The sequence below is a fragment of the Ischnura elegans genome, chromosome 6 (assembly GCF_921293095.1).
Source record: "Ischnura elegans chromosome 6, ioIscEleg1.1, whole genome shotgun sequence".
Lineage (NCBI taxonomy): Eukaryota > Metazoa > Arthropoda > Insecta > Odonata > Coenagrionidae > Ischnura > Ischnura elegans.
In genome coordinates, this window is record NC_060251.1 from 15,195,091 (window position 1) to 15,218,453 (window position 23,363).

The following is a 23,363-nucleotide window of genomic DNA, read 5'->3' on the forward strand; positions in this document are numbered from 1 at the left end:
ATAATATCCACGTTCTGCAGCTTTCTTTTTTTATAGCAGAATTAGAGCTGTTTTCAAGAAATCGTATGGCCAACATTCCTCCTCATACATCCTGCACACTAGTTCCAAGATCTCTTACCATCTTTACCCAAACTCCTCAGCAGCTCACACAAGATATTGTTCACCTCCACTGCTTTCCTAGCCTTCATATCACAGAGGGCTCTATCACTTTCTGCACGTAGCTGCCCCGGCCCAATATTATCCCCCTACACTGCAATTTCCTCCTCTACCTTCAATCCCTCCGGCCTGCTCCTACTGTCATACAAATCCTCCAAATATTCCTTCCATCAACTCTGAAGCTCGTCTCACTTGTTTAGCATTAGAGATGGAGGGATCCAGGATTTTTTTCGGACCCGGATTCAGATCGGATGCATGATTTTCAGAGCCGGATCTTTCGGATCGGATATTTTCGGATACAAATGCATTTTCAAATTCCTGCTATTCAACGTAGTAATTATTCAAGTTTATTCTGGGTAGGTACATACAATCAAAGGAATGTTTTTTTCATATTTTCATACACATTTTAACATTTTTATAAATTAAAAATCATTTTTATAGGCTTTCAAGTTGTTTTTTAAAAACATCTTTACATGCTCAGGACCTAAACTGTTAAGCTTGGGTTTGGAAATAAAAGTAAGAAAAACCTTCAGATGCCTCTACTAGAGCTTTAAAACAAAACGGTTCAAGAGTAGGGCAAGAATGGGATGCGACGGCGCATTCGAAGAGAGAATCGGAACTCTTTCCACCCTTATCGGGTGTTTCATTCACTGAAGCCATTATTTAAAATTTCGGATCCAGATCCGATGTCTTCCACAACTTTGGATCGGATGTATCCAATGAAGGGTAATATCCACGGATATTTGGATCCGAGGTATCCAATCCGACCATCCCTAGTTAGCATCCTTCCATCTGTAGCCTTAATTTTTGACATGGCTTGCCCTCTTTTCCTGGCCAAAAGTGACTTTGCCAAGGCATGCACAGGGCAGGATTTACCCAAAGTTACGCTATAGGCACGTTTTTATTGAGCGCCTCTCCTCACTAGAGCCCTCCCTCCCTGATTTTTATGATAAGGCATAGCCACTCACATGAGGTAAGGTTTAGAAAAAGGAATAAACAGATATATTCCTTATAGAATAAGTTTATGCTTGAATTTTTATGCAGGGAAAACATAGACAATTCAATTTTTAAAAACAGCTTGGAGTAAAAATACATAAAACAGTTTAACTTTTATGCCACAAAAACACTTCATACATTAAAACCTCTTTACATCGTAACGGAGGGGACCAAAATTTGGGCAATTTGACGTATGGAGGTTCACTATAGAGAGAGATTTCAGTGATAGGCACCATTTTTTTCATATACTTCGGAAATGAAAGGCACTACTGTCTTCTAAACCATTATATTTATGTGTTTAAACAAACATGCATGCATTAGTGAACATATATTTATTATTTAATGATAACAGAAAGCAAGCGCTATCATGTGATTTTTACAATGATTCGAGAGAAAACGATGTAAGCTCTCTTAATTCAAGTCACTTAAAATGATTAGGATAGTTGGATATCTTTTTTCTTATTTACTGTTAAGTATGCTCTCATGTGGAACAAAATGGCCTCAACTAATGATTAACGTGAAAATTGCAGCATATTAAAGGTGTAAAAGAAAAAAATAAACATGAAACAGTTATTGCTGAAAATGTCATTCCATGTACGTAATCGTGGCTGCATCAATGGTCTCTAGTTGTCTCGGAACGATTTGCAGAGGTATTTAGGCTGTCTCGGGGGTATCTCCTTGGTATGATAAGTGGAGATTTTACTAGAAAAAGAGGTTCACTACAAAGAGGTTTGCCTATAAATTTACATGTAAATCTGACAGGTCCTTAGGGGTGGTATGAAGTATGGAGGTTTATGATGTCAAGTGGTTCACTACGTAGAGGTTTTACTGCATGAACAATATTTAAAGAGAGGCAAAGAGGGCACCTGCAAGCAGACGGAACCCACATAATAAGCCTGCTGATGGTAATGCCCTTCGAGGCACCTCCAGTACAGTTCATTGCCAGTTGCCTAACAGAAGAAGTCCCTTAATTGAACTGCAATGCCCCTATGCACGTGCCTATTTTGCCTTACGGTAAATCCAGCCCTGGGCATGCAACAGGCCCACCTCTCCTTTGACACTCCTGAGGGAGTGGGATGGTACAAGAAAAGAAATGAGGGAAGTTAATTAAATCCTTATGAACATGTATCATTGATGGTTCACTCATTTAGCGACTCAATAATCAGCTTAACCCTTTCGCACCGGACCTTCGTTGAGGGAAATTCTTCCTCAATACAAGTCTCTTGAAAGTTTTCTTTACTCCACTGTACGAAGCTTTTTCGCATCGATTGAAGGTAGTGGTTCCCTCCCTAACCATTTTTAGACCCTGGGGCGACGATCCCTTTCCTCGGCCTCTGTCCCAGGCCCTTGAGGGATTAAAAACCCCTTCCTAGGACGAGTCCGTGGTCAACTGGCTAAAATATTAATGCAAAATATATGCAAATATTTGTTGTTCGCATCGATTTTTTACATTCAAAATTAATTTTGTGTTTTTTTACTGAGCGTGCAGAAATTTTAAACGAAGTTCTAACGTTGATATAGACGGATTTAGTATAATTACTAGTTGGTCTATAACTCCGTTGATATTAACGTTAGAATTTTGCTTGAAATTTCCATGTGGTCAGCAAAAAAAGATGAATTCATTTATATAAATAGATAACAAAAGTAAGCAACAAATATAGTTTTGGAAAACACACTGCAAATAACACTAGTTGACCGCATCGAGAGGATAAGAAAGGGTCTACCTGAGCGGCCGAAGATGGGACTGGGCTCGCGCTAAGGCGGATCACGAGGAGCGACCGCGTCCGTGGGTCTATTGTGTCCACCACAGTCACTTTTTTCGACCTGTGCCGCACAGGCATGGCATTTGTTGCTTAGGTTTGGAAAATTAATGACGCACAGGTGTGGCATTCGTTGTTTATGGAAGAAAATCCTCGCCGCACAGGTGTGGCATTCGGCACGAAAGGGTTAAGATTGTAATTACATGTGTACCCTTTTTACTTTGTACATCTCATCATCAAGTATAGGATAAGCTTTCAAGGGGCCAATTGGCTAGAATATCCACTTAGATCCACTGCTGTTTATACAGCATGCCTATGGTATTCCTAAATGAATACCGTTTCTCAAACAAACTTTAAAGATGAGGCAAAAAACTTGAAATAAAAGTGAATTTAAATTGTATTTTTGAAATATCTGACCTTTTTTATCTCTTTCAGGTACAAGTACATCAACATTATATGGTTCTGCAGTGATTGGCTGGCAATGAGCAACAGTTGCTGCAATCCATTCATCTATGGGATTTACAATGTGAGTGGTGGCTATGAGTGAAAAGTCTAACTTTAAGACCATGTTACAGGCCAAGGAAATCACAGAAAAGTCAGGGAACGTAGTCAATAGCATCAGGGAAACTATGCATGTCCTTCTTCGCTATGTAATTTTCAGGACAAATTCAATACTGAATTTCAAAGGAGTTGCTGTGATATGCGACTACTGATTCTCACCATACACATATCAGAATAGATAATTGCTAAGGAGGGAAATAGCCTCAATCTATTTTTAATGTCCTACTTCGCTACATATTTTCCGCGACAAATTGAACAATTTGATGCTCAAGGTGCCCATTTATTCCTCTCGGTTTTTGCCGAAAAATGCTCAAGGTGCTGATATTTCAGCCCCGTAAGAAAATATTAGTTCAGTAGGTTAGTTTCCTTCATCAAAGAAAACAAAAGGCATTGATTGCGATTCGTTACCCACCATTAGTGCATTCATAATATACAAATTATTTGGTTTTATGATTCTCAGTTTAGACGAATGGCAATGGTCAATTTTAAGTGTATTTGAAAAAGGCCCGATTGGCGACCATGCGATGCCATTCCTCGCGACGTCACAGGGACCTAGTTTCTATACAAGTAGATAGGAGTTTTACATCATCTGAGGTTACCAATGCATGCATGAGGCACAGAGCTCGGGGAAACATGTCTTAATAATCACCTATTAAAACTGCCTAAGGTCGGAAAGTTTTATTCTTTTGATAAGATATTAATAATCCTTATTTAAGCCAAGCACTACCTGCCAGCAGGGTACTCTGCTACCTGAAAGCAGCCAGCATCGCAGTGGCGCACAATATCCTCGCCCCAGGGTCTCCTCACATGTCGGAAGTGGGAACCAGAATGACGTCACAAGGGGTTTTCCCAGCATTCATACTTAGCCATCGCATTTTTTCCCGCTTCAAAATTTTCACTTTTCATTTAATCCCAAAAAATAGATATCCTTCTTTAAAAATCTAAAAGTGTGAAATATGTACTCTAGGAGTAATTATCTTTCGATTTAGGCAATAAACAAATATTAGGAAACCACCCTATTATTTTATGTGAACATATACTACTATTTTATAATTCCAATTTATTTTCGTTATAACAGTAATACATTCTGAGTTCCAAGTCAAAATTTCAGCTTCCACATTCAAGAAATATCTTTGCAAAAAAAAAACTAAAAATGCCAAAAATCTTCCGCACGCAAACACTTCTTGTTAAGCTTTCTGGGAGTGAAAACGGAAATTGCTGCATGAGCAAAATTGTTAAAGAGGTAATTTCCGAGGTGTTACCATAACATGCGACTACTGATTCTCACCTAGCATTTATTAAAATAGGTTATCGTTAAGGGGAAAAACAAAAGCCTATATCTATTTTTAATGTCCTTCTCCACTATGTATTTTCCAGGATAAATTCAAGAGAGAATTTCGGAGGCGTTACCGTCATTGTTCCCAGTTCTGGTTCCAGAACAGGGAAGGACCTCAACTCTCGCCCTCCCCAAGCGGAACCACGTACAACAACCCAACGGCAATGACCTTCAACAATGCCCACGGATCCACCAGGACCCTCCACCCCCCATCCGTGAGGACGTGGCACACGCAATCCAGGAACCACGGATCTCCCCCCAGCCACTCCCTCTACGTCGAAACAATCAGCTTCCATCGGCCAGGATCGCACAAGGGTTCCATGGAGGGGCCAGCCACAGTTTTGACCATCTCCGAGTCCGTGAATCACCACAGAGACAACGACAGACTAAGCGTGGTGACGTGTCGGAATCATTATTCAGAAGCCGGAAAGTGCAAAGAGATCAGTTTGTAATCCATACTGATTCTCCCACTCAAAAAATTCAAGAACAGAGTTCACAAAAACTATCAGTTAGAGAACTGGGGAACACGGAGAGTTACGATATTATTTCCCATGCAAGAAATGTGTTTGCATATTTCCGGGAGCTATGGACGTTTCTCTGGTGGAGAAAATCTTGTCATTTTACATTTCCAGAGTAAAAAGTTTCATTCATCTAATTTTCATCATCAAATATCAGTGTTTAAGTGGATCAGTACAAATGCATTAAAATTAAATGGATAGAGTACACAACTTCAAGAGAACTATTCAAGTTGTTTGTCAAGATGTTATTCCAATGAAATTTGACCAAAAAATTTGTAAAGATCCAAGAAAATATCACAAGATTCGAAGGGAAATAAAAAATTCAGAGTACCTATTAATTTAACATTGAGCCTTTTTAATTGCAACTAAGGGAATCAAAATTTATCGTGGAAATGAAATTGTGGCGGTAAAATCAAAGCGAAACGTTGAAATCCTAATCCCTATATTAAGCACTAAATTTAATACTGAGAAATAAATCTTCTGAATGCATCACCAAGGCTTGGGATTACATTTTCAGGAGTACTAGTGAAGACACATCATAATCACTCAAGCCAGACACATCTTGGGATTGTTGCCTTATGATGACGATGCTTAGCAATGAAATAAGCAAGTCTTGGCATGACACCAATCCAATTTACACCAATGCTTCAAACTAGCCGTACGTCCTGGTTTGGCTGGGGCAGTCCCGGTTAAGACTGCTTTTAAGGGGGGTCCTATCAGCAGGATTCCCACTCTAACTAAATTATAAAATTCAGTTTTTTCCAGGTTTTCACTGTCTAAATATCGTCAAATTCACGGTCTGTTGATAAGCCATTTTAGGCAGAAATATTGATGACGCTACAATCACCGCCCGCACGTTAACTGAAAATTTATCAACAGCGACAGGCGCCGTAAATTCAAAAGTAGTAATGAATTCTCATGACATCACCTATCGATATCAAAATTTAGGTGAAGCTTAAGGTAGTGAGTGGCAAAATGGAGGGAGCAGTGAGGTAGGGAAGTAAAGAAGTGTCTGATTTTTTGCCAGGGTTAATGAACACTTTGTTTGCCGGTCTTCCAATCACAGTCTCAAGATCAATCTGTCGTCATGGCACAAGGACCAATAATTGCACTGCGAATATACGTGCAGAGATAAATGTGTGAACAGTGTCTGTACGTGGCTCGGCCTTGAAACATGATTGAAATATCTGTTTTTCTTTTGATGTCAATTTTAGTTCTTTTTCTATCAGCTCGAGAGATTTTTATGGTTTTATGATGAAATTCACGGCTATTTCCAGGTTTTTTCACGGTAGACAAAATTCACGGCTAATTCACGGTTTCAAGGTTTCCAAGGTTGAGTGGGCACCCTGTATCGGTTTCCAAAAATTCTCTGCAACGTCCCACTTTCAAGCAAAAATTATGGGAATTATGTTATTATGATAACAGTTTATAACAGAAAGCTTAACACAATATGACAATAAGAGTTTACCATAAAAAAGCACCTTAGCAACTTCAACATACAATATCAACTAGCAGCATTATATAAGAACACTGTCAGCTTGGAGCTGAATGTCATGGCAGCGATGGTAGCAGCAAATCATTCCTTCCCCTTAGTTGGAGCCCATCCCACCGCCACACCACTCACCTCCCCTCTGTGCATCCCACCGTATAATAATAATCTTAGGCCCTTATTAGACGAGGTAGCCAGGCAACGTCGCCAGCGGCAGTAGCTGGCGATGCACTGGTTACCAAATCTAGTAGTCAGTTATGTAGCCAATTCAGTAGCTAGAATTTTTTCCGTACTGATAAAAATATTTGTCGTGCAATCTGACTGCATGGCGACGTGAGACCGGCGACCTCGTGTAATAATGCTACAATGCAGCGTTACCAGTATGGGTAGCCAGTGGCGACCGGAGTGGTGACGGGGCTCGGTAGCCAGTCAGTAGCCAAAGTGTGGCTACGTCACTGGCTTCCCTCATGTAATAACATCCATAAGAATCAATGACCCATGACAAGCTGAGAAGCCAATTTCGTCGCTGGCGACATCGCCTGGCTACCTCATCTAATAAGGGCCTTACTTTTGATTTTACAAACCTATTTCCATGGAGTAAGGCTATAGGTTTTCAGACTTCACTGAGGATCAACTTAAGACTGGACGGCGATATTTGGTGGAACTTGGTGACAGGAAACATAATAAAGATTCACTGTTTTATATTCCACAGAAGTTTTAATAACCGACCCAGGTTTCGACAGTACACTATGTCATTTGCAAGGTGACTATACACAAATTTCTACTGTAATTCTGCATATATTGGTCAGACTGGACGTCCCATAAAAACTAGGGCAAATGAACACATGAAGTGTCGGGTAAGAGGCGATTCAACCTCTATTTTGCCAAACATTTGTTAGACTGCAACCATAGCAGTGATTTCAAAGTCAAGGTTCTCCACAATCTTCATAAAGGAAAAAAGGTGAACTTTCTTGAACATTTAGAAATTTCAAGAGGATGTCGCAACAAAAATGAACGTGTGGTAAACGACCTTTTGTACCCCTCCCACTCCTCTCCTTTATTATCAGTTCTCCTGGACTCAGCAAGTAAACCCACTGACCTTGAGGAATCCTATTTCCTCATTAGCTTTTCCCCTCCCACCATCACCACCTCCTCCCTGTCTTAACCCCCCTCTCCCTAAGGTATATATAAGCTCGCAAATTTGTGTATAGTCACCTTGAAAATGACATAGTGTATTGTCGAAACCTGGGTCGGTTATTATAACTTCTGTGGAGCATACAACAGTGTATCTTTATTATGTTCACTAAGGACTCCACTCCCCCAGAACTAAGATGCTCAGTCTAGGCCAAAACAATTATGGCCACCCTATCGATGTTTAAAGTGCTTTGAAACACATCAGCAATTCGGAACATCTGCTCCAGTGTTAAAATCTTTCTGTGCAGCATGCGTGACTTGGAATACACTCCCAATCATCCTACGTACATTACTTCTAAAAGAGAGGTTTCCCTGAACTTCAGAAATAAACAATACAATATAGAAGAATAAAGAAAAGTATTTTTAATGCATACAGATAACTACTCTGTTCACATTTTGTTCAACAACTTTGAAAAGCCTAGACATGTAAATACATCATCATAAAGGCATTTGGCTCACATAAACAGGAAGATAATAACAATCAATAAACATCACCAGCAGTGACAAGTTTGTCACAGCCACAGTTTAATACAGTTATATTGATTTCACTAGGGGGACGTAATCTCATCCAACTTCTCAACAAGCCAGAGCTATAAAGAACAACATAAATATATAAATAGCATTTTCTGACAGCATCTTTCCTCACAGTAAGCTTTAATGGAAGAGAATTCACTCAAATTCCATTTAACAGCAGAGCAGTCATGCTTCATTCATTACCAGTGATATCCTATTGTGAACCGCTGCTCATTTTTGCTTTTTTCTTTTGAAAAATTGCTCCATATATACCACAGAATTTTGAAATTGATTAAAAGAGTGAATAATTTATTCAGGAAAAAATTGACCTTCCGATAAACTTGAGCACATTCAAGGAATAATGGTTCCTGGAACTTAACAACATTTGCATAAATATTAATGGGGATAAAAATTTAAAGAAAAATGATATTTAAAAATATTTTTTACAATTTTTAGTTAAAAAAATTTTATCTCTGCCTTCATGGTATTTCATTGGCTCATATTCAAGATAAAATTGAATAAAAAATGAGACATGACGCTGCTGCTGCAAATGAAATGACTATCATCATGTGAAATAAATACCCATAGCATCATTAAACTGGAAGAAATTTTCACACATTACCACTCAGCCATTCACCAAGTATATCAGAAACGCATTTATTTAGCTTCAGTTCCACCGAAGAAATATCATTGAATACATTTTTATGCTAACAATTACAGAAATGGGTCAATAATTCTTAAAATGAATTATTGTCTATCACCACTTGCTAGCCAACCTTCAGAAGCTTTTGGTCTCTTAAGTTTTAAAAGGAAGTTCAAAGTAAAGATTGTAGATGACCACTAAACCGAAGTCACAAGTGCTTTCAACTACAAGCTTCACCAAAGTCATCACAAAGGACATTATTTAATGGACAAAATCCAAAATATTTTCAAAATGACTCAGTACATAAATATAAAAATACAGAGCTGTAGAGGATAGGACAGACTGATGGAATCAAACAAGATTGTAAACAATTCATCAGGATAAATATGTAGCCATATAAATTTTAGGAATTCAAGACTTTAATATTAATCTGAATTACAGCTTAAAAAATACCACCAGTAATAAATATCAATCCCTCCACATATGGCTGGTTGTAGGAACAACACCCAGGTATTAAATTATTACGTCATGACATTGATGACTTTGTGAATACACGAATTTTGGTAATGTCTCAACAAAATTTCAGAAAAGTACAATGCATAACTTGATAAATACATACTCTCACTAACAGTCGGATCATAAAGATTAAGAGGATGTCAAATGAGTGATGAAATGCTAAGAGGTATATTTACAAGATAAAAAACCATTAATGAATGAGGTTTTCACAAGCTCGTAAATAAATAATGTGCTTCAGAGACAAAAGGCTTATTAATATTTCATTCTATGATAATTCTATTCATGCAGAGAATGAACAGCATTACCAAAGTACTGAACTGCTGGGAGATATATTTCCTGCAACCAATATTTGTTGTCGAGGCCTTTAAATTCATTGAATTAAAAACTACACTTCATAGAAAAATATTTGTGCAACCAGCCACAGAATATGCATCCAAGTTGTTCAGGTTTAAATTTGCTTTGATTCGATTCCATCACATACTCAATGCTGATCAAGCATTGGCATAGGGGCAAATACACTCAAGACCTTTCAACACAACAAAAAAACTTAGTTTGGATCATATCACTGATCATCAAAGAGGACAAATTGAAAGCATTTCCATTGTATTTGGCCCCATGAAACCACAAAAAGTGACACGAGATGATATGAAACTACTTACCACTAATAGAGATAAAATTCCCAAAAGGCAACCCACCAAAACAGATGGATGCCCCAGTCTGCTTGAACATTCTTCACTATCGCACAGTAGTTATAATCACGAAAAAACTTCCATTTGCGCCCACCTCTTGTTTAGAATCTGACACCTCCAAAGTTTACAGCAAGAGAAGTTTTACAACAGTGGAAATTCACCATGACATTAAGAAAACCATACAAGGTTTGCTCATCAAGTAACATGAATTTTTATATATCATACGTGGTATAGCATACCACATTGTAAGTATCATTCCTATGTCTAATATTCTATAAGGGTTTGAGATAACAGCTGACAGCATGTAGCAACACCATGAATGAGTCCAGTGTTTTGGCAAAAAAAAACACTGAAGTCATTCTTTTCATGGAATATACCTATACATGAAACCTCCACACTATAATGCTTTTTCATACATCTGTGGTCAATACATAACATCAACAATACAACTAAGCAACAATTCCCAATGGTGACCTTGGACTTCTGCCTATATCCAAAGCTGAAGATAACCATTAAACCATAACAAGGAAAACTAGATCCACCATAAGAACTGAATACCAAGCAATAAGAAAGTTCTATCAGTCATCTGAGGGGGGGTCATTTTGAAAAGAAAAAACCTAAATTGATGAATATATAGTTGCATATTAAAAACAACTACGTATGCTCAATACTTTTGGACCAAACTTTGTATGGTTAACTCTTGCTTCAAAAAGTCATTGCCCTCGTAAAATTTTCTCATGCTGAAGTATATCTCACATGAATCACAAAAAAAGGACCAGCAGTAGATACAACATGAATTGAGGCTTGATATATGTATATCTATTAATAAATTAGCTACAATGAAGACATCAATATGCATATTAGCAATGCTCTAGACATCAATATGCATTATTTTGGCGAATGGTATTTGAGCAAAAAGACATAAGGGAGAGGTCTTAGTTTCGATGCCAATAAAATGACAGGTTCTTCTACGTGACCATGAAAATGGTTTTGGGCATGCAAATGATCCTATGATACATCAGTCTCACAATTACATGAGTATAAAAAAACTCAACACACTCCACACTGAACACTCTGGAGTTCTAAATTGGCAACTTTTGCAAAATGTGCATTTTTGACAATTTCACTCAGCAAGTAAGAAAGTGTTTTGTCACTATAAAGAAAATATAAAAAGTCACTATCAGTACATGTCACTCCTGCTCGGCCTGCATTTTTCTTGAGGTATTGCTTCTGAAAAACTTTAACGGTCATCTTGAAATATTCAAGATTTATGCATCCATTCACCCTGACTTGAAAATTTCCAACTCGGTACTCCCTCTGATGGAAAATTTTATATTTGATGCACAGGTATATGTAAAAGATAACTGATGACTATTGTCTACCGTATACACCAGCAAAATTTCAAGATGATAGCTGAAGTTTGCAGCAAGTTACAAGTCACGAGCATAGACTAAATGCAACCCTTTGAACGGGAGTGAAGCATCCTCTTCAGGAACAACCTTCCTAAGCTATTTGAGTGAGCCTCCTCATCCGATTCAGAAAAACTTCACTGTAAAATGAAGGGATCTACGTAACTAGTTTGACATCAACATTTTCTATAAAAAAGGCCAAAAGAAATAAAAACCCAAACTTGATCTATTACCAGCAAAAAATTAATTAAGAGTGCATCAATTACATTTTCAGTGCAGATGTTATTGAAGCTAATTAGCCTACAATCGAAATAGGAATGTACGATGAAAAATCTGATGAATGTGGAATGAACAAGCTAAAAAAAAAGGTAGTCGCTATTAGCTTATTTTTTCCGCTTTGGTTGTCAGCAATTGGCTTCCTCTTGGCATGGACGACTGGGTGGACGACTGCTTCGGTGGACAGGGCAGAGGTGAATTCTCAGGATTCTTCCACGTCATGTACTGCGCAATGAGCTGCATGATCTTCTTCTTAATGGCCGCAATAGGAACGCCGGGTAGCAAAGACGCGAGGGTCGGCCATTCATACTCGTTCGGGACAGTGCCATCAACCGACGCCTCAAAAAATGCTAGTAGGGGAAACCAGATGCGGGTACGTCCAGTATCCCGCCTCATGAGGGAACGATGGTGACTTGCGAGCGTGTGATAATATAGGAAGAGACGTGAGGTAATGTAAAATGCTACAAACACGTCGATAGAGTAGTGTTCATGCGCTGAGAGGATGAAGAAAATGCCAAACATGTTCAACAGCCACGTAAACGTGTGAATGAAGTAAAGATGACGAGGAGTATCTGCAATGAGAGAAACAAAAACAATTTCCTCCTGTTATGAAAATAATTTCATCATAAGAGCTGAATACAAAGGGATGAAAGACACAAAATTAAAAAAAAAAAAATAAATAACCTAAAGTTTATCTGAATCTGAATCCTTTTCTTTTTTAATAAAAAGACACACAAGCTTTGGATGAATCCAAATGCCTAATCCTGATCCTCCCAATCTTTACAAACCTAATTCCTAATTTTATCAGCGGATTTTCCAAAATGATGGTTTATTCCTCAAAAACCACCTACTTGAATCCAGCCAGGGATCCAGCATGATGCATCTCAAAGTGAACAGTCACCAGAACTACATTCACAATTACCCATTGTCTAGGTCATATCTAAGTGACCTTTGATACCTGCATAACCACTGGGTTGCGAATGGTTGTCAATAAGGACACCTCCCTTGACTTTGGCCCCCTTCCAAGCCAATGATTTGAAAAACCGGTGGTTCTGATGCCCAGGCTCATACTATAGTGATCTGTGACCATCATATGGCCCTTGTGGATCTCACTTCAGTACGGCGGGGATAGCTGCAAGATGAATGTCCAGTTAAGTAAGGATTGTAAAGATAAAAAGGCAAAGAATGATACGGTGAAGATCCAAATTTTTCGACTCTGATTGGTTCATCCTCACCTCAATGATATTTTACAGTTAATAGCAGCTTCCGGCAGACTACAGCAGAACTACACGAAGCTGATATTCAAATCGCTCCTTGAAATAATGGCTTCCACTCAGGCTATAAGGATGATGTTAATTACTAGGGAGGGAAAATTCCAGGATTTTTTTCGGACCCAGATCGGATCCTTGATTTTCAGACCCCTGATCATCGGATATTTTCAGATCCAAATGCATTTACGAATTCTGGCTATAATACGAAGTAATTATTCAAGTTTCTTCTGGGTACATGCAATCAAAGGAATGCTTTTTAGATTTACATACTCATTTTAATATTTTTATTGATTAAAAATCATTTATATAAGCTTTCAAATTATGTTTTAAAAATGATAAAATATTTACACGCTCAGGATCTAAACTGTTACGCTTGTGTTTGGAAATGAAAATAGGTTTCAATCTTTGGATAAACCATTGACTGATTTTTAATATTCCTCACATAAGTATCCCCTGAATTTTGTCACTTCCTAATCGCATACTGACTTCTTTTTCACCCGCAAATGCTTCAGTTGCGTTGAGGTTGATTTCGCACTTCCTAGCGATAGTTTCACGTCACAGTGCACGCAAGTGGTTCTCTTTATGTCAATAAAAATGCGATGGTGTTGGCGTAACATGGTGAAACTCCTTCATGATGCACAAAGGTTAAGAAAAGACTTCGCTGTTTCACAAAATAAAATATATTTGCGACCGATTTCGATACAGCGTATCATCATCTGGCCAGATGTGCGTCAATAAAAATGTTTCAAAATATTAGTTCTTTTGCTGTTTTGGCAGTTTGGTTCTTTTTGACCTATCTCCACAAAGCATTTCCTAATAGACTTCACCTTACAATAGAAAGATTAAAATTACATTGGCAACAGTCTTAAATTTTGAACACAGATTCATATTACTGATATCCTTGCTATCCTTGGTAGATCCTTACGGTACTCAAAACTCCATATCCTGTGAGCTGGGTAAGGTATTTTACTCCATAACGGGAGTTTTTCAGTTTTCATGCTGCATATCTCATGATACATGTACCAAGCTTTCTGATTTGCTCTAGACAAAAAGTTGTCAAAAGACAAAATGACTTCGTTCGAGCATAGTGAAAAACAATGTGGAGTAGCTTAAGAACTTTTCCAAACAAGAAAATTGCTAGTTAAGAAGTTCCATACCTCCTGCTCAACCTTTATTTTTCAGTTACATTAATACTTAAGCTTAAAACCTAAGCTATACACTAGAAAATGTCAGGCTCCATCCAGTCAACTCAGGAAACATTAGCCTGCATCTAAAATTAGAAAGTTTTAAGACAGTAAATTCCTCAGAAGTAAATTATTTACATTTTAGTTACAGTCAAATATTGGAAAAATCTACTATAACTAGCCTGAAAATTTAAAGATTATGCCTTTATTAGCTAAATGATTGAGGAATGACTGGTGTTTTCCATACATGTATATAAAAACGAATGTTACAAATCTTAAAATATTACAACATTGAGTGGAGTTGCCAATTAGCTGAAACGAAATTTAAAAGTGTATCTCCTAAAGCCAATTTAAATACGAATTAATACCTCGGGAACCAGTTTTTGAGTTAGCTAGGAAATTCTCCTTGAGGAGGAGAATTAGTCTTAGCCAGTCCTCGGATATGATAAGTGGTTCACCACCCCAATGATGGTTGCCTAGCAAACCAAAAAACCAGTTTTAGAGATACAGTAAAATCTCTTTACATCGTAATGGAGAGGACCAAAGGTTCACTATAGAGAGGTTTTAGTGATATGTACCTACCATTTTTTCATATCCTTTGGAAATGAAAGGCACTACTGTCTTTTAAACCATTGTATTTATGAGTTTAAATAAACATGCATGCATTATCGAACATATATTCATTATTTAATGATAACAGAAAGCTTGCGCTATTGCATGATTTTTACCATGATTCAAGATAGTTGGATACCTTATCTCTTATTTAGTGTAAGGTATGCTCTCATATGGAACAAAATGGCCACAACTAATGGTTAACGTGAAAATTACAGCATTTTAAAGGCGTAAAAGAAAAAAATAAGGATGAAACAGTTATTGCTGAAAATGTCATTCCAGAGACCATTAATGCAGCCATGTAATCGTGGCTGCATTAATGGTCTCTAGTTGCCTCCGTACGATTTGCAGAGGTAGTTAGGCTGTCTCGGGGGTGTCTCCTTGGTATGGTAAGTGGAGGTTTTATGAGATAAAGAGGTTTGCCTATAAATTTACATGTAAATCTGACAGGTCCTTAGGGGTGGTATGAAGTATGGAGGTTTATGATGCAAAGAGGTTCACCACATAGAGGTTTTACTGTATAACACTTAAACGAGGTAGTATAACATATGAGTACAATTTAAAATACCGTATATGTCTGAATATAGTCCCCTCTTTTTTCCATAAAAGCCCAAAGTAAAAGTAAAGGGGGGGGGGACAATATTCAAACACATTTTTTGAACTTTTCCCGAAACTGAAGACTCAAAATTAGGGGGGGGGGGGGACTATATTCAGAGGGGGACTATATTCGGAGAAATACGGTAATATAAATTTTCAAGGTTAACAAACCTTAGCCAAACCTGACGAAAACACCTATACGTACATTCTGTAATGAAGAAGTTCAACATTGTGAGTGCCACAGTGTGACCACTGAACATGTAGTCTCCACAAGTTCTCACTCCTTGGATGGACATTCCGGCCCCTTTCCAGATCAAGTACGCTTGCTGCGCCTTCGCCCATATGTCACCATAAGGCTACGAAATAATTACATCATAAATTAATACCTCATCTGAAATCATAGTGTCTTAGAAACTAAAAGACTATATAATGTATAAAAATAAATAAATAGAAGTTTTTATTCACAAGCTAGATTATTTTCAATAAAGAATTCAATATCAGGAATTTGATACGTCAGCAATCATCAACAATAAGAGAATTAGGACATAAAGCATGGATTTTCTTTCATGACTAGACTCTGAAAACTTGACAAGAAAATTAAAAATGCAGCTTTCATTATAAATGAAACATACTGCACAGGTGAATATCGATCTAAACATCGAAAAAATTAAAATAATTCTATTCCCACTGGTAAAGAAAAGAGTGACGAAAAATTACATTAAAACTAAATGCACAACACAACAGAACTCAGGACAGAGGGCCAACTGATTTAGACACATATTTTGATGCACAAAAATATCATTTACATATATAAGTTGATGTGGCACACAAAATAGTTTACGAGAATATTTTGAGTTTGATGCCTTTGACATGAAAACCAAATCGTACACATGATTTGCAATGGAAAGACTAAGAAATTTTGCATTAAACTTACAGATCAAATATTTTTCCAAAACTCTAATTTCCATAGTACCTGGTGAATATCTACATCTTTTTTCCGTAATTTTTCAGGATAAATGCTTGGATTTTTGACAGTCATACTCCACTTTGCTACCTCAAATTATCCAGACTTTTTGGAAAAATACAAAATTTTCATGAATTAGCCAACACCCGAAAATTCCCCGAGTATTCAAAATTCCTCAGTTTCCTCCAGTTTGCCAGACACCCTGAACTTGATTAAATTTTCCAGCATGAAAATTCACTTTCAATTCAAGGAGGGTGGGAAAAATCCATCAAAAATCATCAATACGGTAACAGGAGGTTAATCAACAAAAATAAATTGATTTTCAACTGTTCAGAAATCTGAATTTTAAAGCTAAGAAGTAATAGAATGCACCCATTTTGATAGGGCTGTAAAGAACAAGATTGATGCAAAAATGGGGAGCATGCATGAAATGCATTCATTTAATGCTACCAGTGAATTTTAAATGACTTTCTGTCCCACTCATAGACATTAACTCCCGCAGCATTCAACCACAGGCATTCAGAGCATAAAATTTTGAACAAACTGCACAGTCAAAAATGATGTATCTAAAGAACGCACATTCATCACATTTATGGGTCAACACTCAAATCATAATTTTGCATGATGATGTAATTATTCGTAGCTCGCCAAATAAGGAGTACATATAATGATCAATCAAATTTGGATGACAAATACATATCATAGAGTAACAATTCACAGACCTGCCAACAATACTGCTGCATAAGATAAAGGAAAATCACTAAGGAACAGGTAAAATTTCACCACAAAGCAATTGAGATAAATACTTTCCAAAACAGAATCAATAAAGCTGAATAGGTCTTCAAAACCCTCACCAATATGAACTTACTTAATTTTTCAATGAAAAGCTGGGAAGCCTTTAGTGAATATGATATACAAATCAGTATTAAGCAAAAATTGTGAGATACATGACGGTATACCCTCCGATTCTTCTAAAATAAATGCATAAAAAAGTGAATACCAGACATCAAACACTCAAAATATTCACATAACTAAAGAATAGAAAAATAAATGAGCAATGCTGACATAATAGTTTGCAGTTAACACCAATTATTGAAAAATAAAGAGATTTAGATCTTTAGATACTCTTTAATTCCTTGAATAGACATTTAAAAAAAAAACCTTACGTATACAATAATTTGCAATACCATTCCCAATTCAAAATATATGTGCAATTCATACACATTACAGCCATACAATTTAACGTCTACAATATAAAAGAAAACATCACACACACAATTGCAACACAAGATAGAATACATAAATCTATCACCAAATATTGCCGTAGGAAATAAATCGAGGCTAAATTAGATTAACAAAAACACTCTATCACTAACAAAGCATTCCAAACCAACAAGGATTTGATAACACACAACACAATCCCTAAGTCATAAATTACTCCCAAATAACATTTCAATTAGAAAAATTCATGCCAGGCACAGACACAGATGATCAACCACCACAAGAAAATTTTTCTCCACATAATTTCATGCAGGTTATATGGGATTAGAACACTTATATCACAACCTACCTTTAACTATGACACATAATTATGTACGAAATCGACTCGAAATGCCTTGAATCAAAAATCTAATCTGAGTCAAAAAAAATCTTGGAACCCTATCAAATAATATTATCAAAAAATATAAATACATTGTGATGACTCTGGTTTGTCCCAAGATTTTTTTTTTGCTGATGGGTAAATTACTTTTTTCCAGTAGCCCACTTCAAAGCCTACTCCTAATTTACCAACAACTGACATAATTACTTTTACCCTAAATAAATAACAAAAGGTTTCCACAAAATGTCATAAATGACTGAAAAAGATTGTAAGTTTTCAGAGTATTTACTACATTAGATTTTAATGTCTTAATATATAAATAATATTGTAATAAAAGAGCAACCTTCACAATTAGTACAGTGCAACCTCGATAAAACGAGATCCCACGGTGCTCCAATAAACACTCGCTATGGCGAATTGTCGCTTTCAGGGACTTATAAAAAATGTTGGGGAGGCCCATATCGGAGGTCTTGCCCCGGGAAGAGGTTAAATTCAAAGTGTGTCGCAGCACCGAAACACTATCATGATTCACACCACTTGATTCAGTTTTGCTTAACCTTATAATTATTTATTTTAACAAATTGTTGAATTTATTTAAAAGGTAACTATCGTCAAGCATGGGAAATAAAAATTACCAATATATTTTTGTGATTTCACAAAGCATAATATAAGTTAATTATTTTATTGAATTATTGAGGGGGCTCCGCCCCCCCAAACGAATCTTTGAGGGGGCTCGGGCCCCCTCAGGCCCCATGGAGTCAGCGCCACTGGTCGCTTTACCGGAGGTGGAGCAAATAATAGCCAATATACCTGTTGCGAACAGTAATACAGGAACAGGAGTGGTGCGGCGACATATAAATTATATCCAATAAACGTTAGCATAAATCCAGACGAAAGGCGATTTTTTTTGCATCACTAAATTCCCATACTCCAACAACGACTAACTAATCAAACAATTTTTAAGCGCCGCACTGAATAAAAACCATGCAAAGCTTTGTTTTGTCAATCATTATGCCAATGCACAACCGACGAAGCCATTTTTCCATGCACTCAATTAGTGCATTTACGTAATCATTCTATTATTTTGGTATTTCCCACTGAAAATTAAAAAATTAACTTATAAAATGTATCGTGGTTATTTAATGCCTCAAATGGCTCTCAATTGGTGTATGTTTATTGTTCCTGTACGTTAAACGGCAGTTAAGTGAAATAACGTATTGCATTTGTTTCTGCAGTCAAAAACGATGGAGGTTGTATAACGTTCCTGCCTTGGAAGACTTTTTCTATCATATATATCAATATTTTCACCAAAATGAACTACTTATTTATTGAACGACATTTTACTACTTGAATTTGAGACTGAGCACTCCATGTTAACTTCATTTCTAACAGATCGCAAGAAATTACAGAGATAAGGGACTTTTGGTGAAGGTTTTCCGGCGATCTCTCTGGCGAAACTCTCGCTATGGCGAGTGCCAACACCAAAAGGGCCTCGTAAAAACAATTTTTTTTTTCATGCTTATTATAGGGCCAATTGACGGTGCATCGGCTATCTATCGTAATGGCGGGGGTCTCGCAATAGCCTGTACTCGCTTTAACGAGGTTCCACTGTGGTAAGGTAAGAAATGACCTATTTTCCTCTGAAATGCAACACAATAATGCATAATCATTACCATACACAAGTATACCTTAAATCACCATTTAAAAAGTAAAGGAAATGAGCAAGTCTTAATTCAGTTTGAATACTTCATGAAAGCACTAATCCTAGAAGCAAGAGTAGAAATAATTGACATAACTCAACCAAACCAAAACTTTTTGCTGTCATAGATACAAACAATAATGAAAATTTTTCCATTCCTAGCATTAAGGGCCCCCGCGCACTGGCAACTTTTACAAAGCAACTATTTAGTTGCTTTGAGGAAGTCCCTATGAAACACACGGCAGTTGCGGCAACTAAAAAGTCGCCTGTGCGCGGGGCCACAGTCAATGTGTTTCATTTGAACTTCCACAAAGCAACTAAATAGTTGCTTTTTAAAAGTTGCCAGTGTGCGGGGGCCCTAAAAGGCAGTTATTAATACACTTCTCTAAAAATTAATAAGCAACAGAGACAAATATTCCAACATCAGTTAAGTAGTTATCACACCACATGCAACAGATGAAGAGAACATAAACAAACATTATTGACAAAGGACATTGAAATTTGTTTAAAAAATAACTTTACCACATTCTTGAAGGAATAAACTGGAAAATTGGTGTAAGATTCAGTTTGAGAAAAATAACTGACATGAAAGAGTTGACTAAAAAAATGAACAAATATCATGAAGCCATGAGAAGTGTAATTCCGTTCTGACACAAAAACTTCAATGAAAATATTCTTGCATGTTTGACTGCTACCTAATTCTACATTCTGGTCCATCTAATATTTTATATCACATACTCTACCCACAGCATGGAACAGGCTTCGTACAAATACATACTTATGGATTGCAATCCTCCATTTCAGGATTAATAGAAAACTGTCAGGTTTATGAATCGTTTATGATTTCACTACTTTCCAGCATTTTATTGTTTAATGGATAAATGCCAAAAATCCAAAATACTGCATAAAATTAAAATTGGATTAGCATTCACATAGAGAAATCACTCATCTCACAATCAGAACAAAAATTGACTGATGAAAAAAAATATACGAAGGTTGTTCCTTGGAGTAAGGATAAATATAGAAGGCGAATGACGTCACACCCTTGGTGCCAACATACCTACCTCTAGAATTGCGATGGTAACAAGGGTATTGTGTCATGTTCCTTTTTTGTGACTAGCAAAATGGTACATTGTTTCAGTGCTTCTGGGTGTAAACTCAAGTGGAACATTGAGATGAAATCCATGTTGATATTAAAGTGACACAACCTTGAAGACATGCATATGACGACATCAATGTCAACGTAATAATGGTCTCTGAAGCTATGTTGATACAGCATCAATTATTGAAGTTGATGACAGAGATATTCTAAGTTGGTCATTTCAGTGATATCGACCACCATACACCCCTCACTTGGGTGAGTCAATCGTAAATGGTCTATCATCTGTCACTACCCAGTCAGCACAAAAGATAATTTAGATGGAAATTATTTTGGTAATTTGGGGCAAATTTGGTAATTTACGCTAGTAATCTTCACCTTTTCTTTACCACTGATTACTGGCGAGCAGAATATCCAACAGTGAAGTATAAAAAATATATAGTGAGGCATTTACTTTATTTTATGAGCTTGAGAAAATTTTAAAGTAGTAAAATAAAGTTCAATATATCCACAGCGACAATGCAGTGATATTTTCAAAGAATTTTCTATTTCATTTAGCATATGGTGTCACATTATATACATGCTATCGATGAAACGCTGTGGTCATTAACAAATATTCAAGAACTTAAAAATTACCTGATTATTTTTGCAAATACATAGAGAAGAGTACTAATTTTCATCGCTAAGATAATTATAGGAAAGATCGAATTCACATCTTGACGGTTGGCTATATTGGATTTTAACCCTTAACCAGTGACGTGAAATATTTGTTACACTACCAGTGACGTCTTGGAGACCACAATAAATCAAAAATTCATAAAATGTTGTGAAGGCATTGTTATTGTTTTGTTTAATTTTTGTTTGAATGCTTAACTATTCTTAAACTTATATTAAAAATTTTTACACTCCCAATACACACCAATTTGTCATTAAAAATTGTGATTTGAAGCAGGCTCAAAAAACTGATGCCCAAAACACTTGAGTTATAATTATTCTATTTATGCATCAATATGTCGCCAGATTAAAAAAAAGCCTTAAATGTTAAAGTTGGAAGGCTAAGCAGTAAGTAGCTATGAAATTTATCCAGCTTATTCCTTTCTTGATGCTTTCTTATGCTAGTGACGTACGGTCTCACAGACTGCTAATCGAATTGAAATTCAAATTTACAAAATTTAATAAAAGGAACATTAATTTTTAAGAGTGGGGTGTCCTTGTTATGCAAAAATATGAAGCTAACGGGAATTATAGATATTTTGAAAAATTAATTTTGAAAATATTCATAATTTTAGAAACGCAGCGGTCTCTCAGACCGCACGTCACTGGTTAAACTGCGATTTGCGAATAGTGGACCGAAACGTTGACCACGAGTGGACAAATAAACAATGAAGGAGGAACATGTACGGGACTGCAAGTGCCGAAGTAATGTGCCCGGCGATTATAATTTCTAACTAGTATTACTGAAGCATGAAGTAAGCTAAGCTAAGTAACCTGATATAATGCTGAAAATAGTAAAATTTAATTCAGTAGTAATATTTAACCACAGAGTTGCATCACTTTTTGTTGTGAAGCCATGGTGAGCCAATACTTTTCAATAACCTTTATAACTGTAATTTAGTTCCCTCTACCATTGCTAAAGTAAAGCCCTCTATATTTACAGTGATTTCATTGAAAATTTCAGGTGAAAAAAGTTTGAAAAAGCCGTTTTTAAGATTTTCATTTGGGTGAATTTGTTTCCTCGCAATAATGCCCTGAGGAGTTCAGTGTGGAGGCTGATGTCACCGAGTGCTCAACGGAAGAAAATAAGTTCCAAGTTTAACATTGTTTCTATGCTAAAAGTAATCAAATCCGCAATTCTTCTTAAAACATAGCTATTGTTTATTTCGGTCATTTCTCTTTCATCGAGTACGTAAGTCCTCATGAATGTAGGTTTTATTTTTGTTATTATTTCTCTTTCACCAAGTGGTTATTTCCTAATATAAAAGTCATATTAGTATACTTAGTAACTTTTCGTCGTTCAATAAACAGTTATTCTTCAATATCAATGTCGATTTCGTTCATTTATTGTGTATATGAATGCCTATAACGCATTTAAGCTACGTACCGTTAGTTCACTATAGCACTGATAGAGGGGGTGGCATCATGTTTCTTTTAAAGCTCCACAGATGGCTCCGATGTCACATCGGAAAGTTTAACGCATCAGCGCCCAAGGTTTTTTTAAATTCACACATATTTCACTTTTACAAAATATGATACATATGAGCTTAACACAATGAAAATAATT

At 36.6% G+C, this 23,363-nt stretch overlaps 2 protein-coding genes across 4 annotated transcripts in view; one reads left to right on the plus strand and one right to left on the minus strand.

Moving 5' to 3' along the window:
* Positions 1-5,670, plus strand: part of LOC124160482 (D(4) dopamine receptor-like) — a 253,013-nt gene extending 247,343 nt beyond the window's left edge. Inside the window, exons 8-9 of the mRNA XM_046536335.1 lie at positions 3,348-3,438; positions 4,851-5,670. Coding sequence (XP_046392291.1) covers positions 3,348-3,438; positions 4,851-5,261 — 502 coding nt within the window. The 3' untranslated portion in view covers positions 5,262-5,670. The remainder of the gene's footprint in view (positions 1-3,347; positions 3,439-4,850) is intronic.
* A 2,680-nt stretch (positions 5,671-8,350) lies between these two features.
* LOC124160136 (sphingomyelin synthase-related protein 1-like) overlaps positions 8,351-23,363 on the minus strand; it is a 28,784-nt gene continuing 13,771 nt past the window's right edge. For 2 of the 3 annotated variants that reach the window (XM_046535889.1, XM_046535888.1), the window contains 2 exons: positions 15,926-16,076; positions 8,351-12,628 (listed from right to left, as the gene is read on the minus strand). In XM_046535889.1, coding sequence (XP_046391845.1) covers positions 12,159-12,628; positions 15,926-16,076 — 621 coding nt within the window. In that variant the 3' untranslated portion in view covers positions 8,351-12,158. Of the gene's footprint in view, positions 12,629-14,468; positions 14,598-15,925; positions 16,077-23,363 lie in introns of those variants that run through there. The other variant, XM_046535890.1, reaches the window with a different exon arrangement.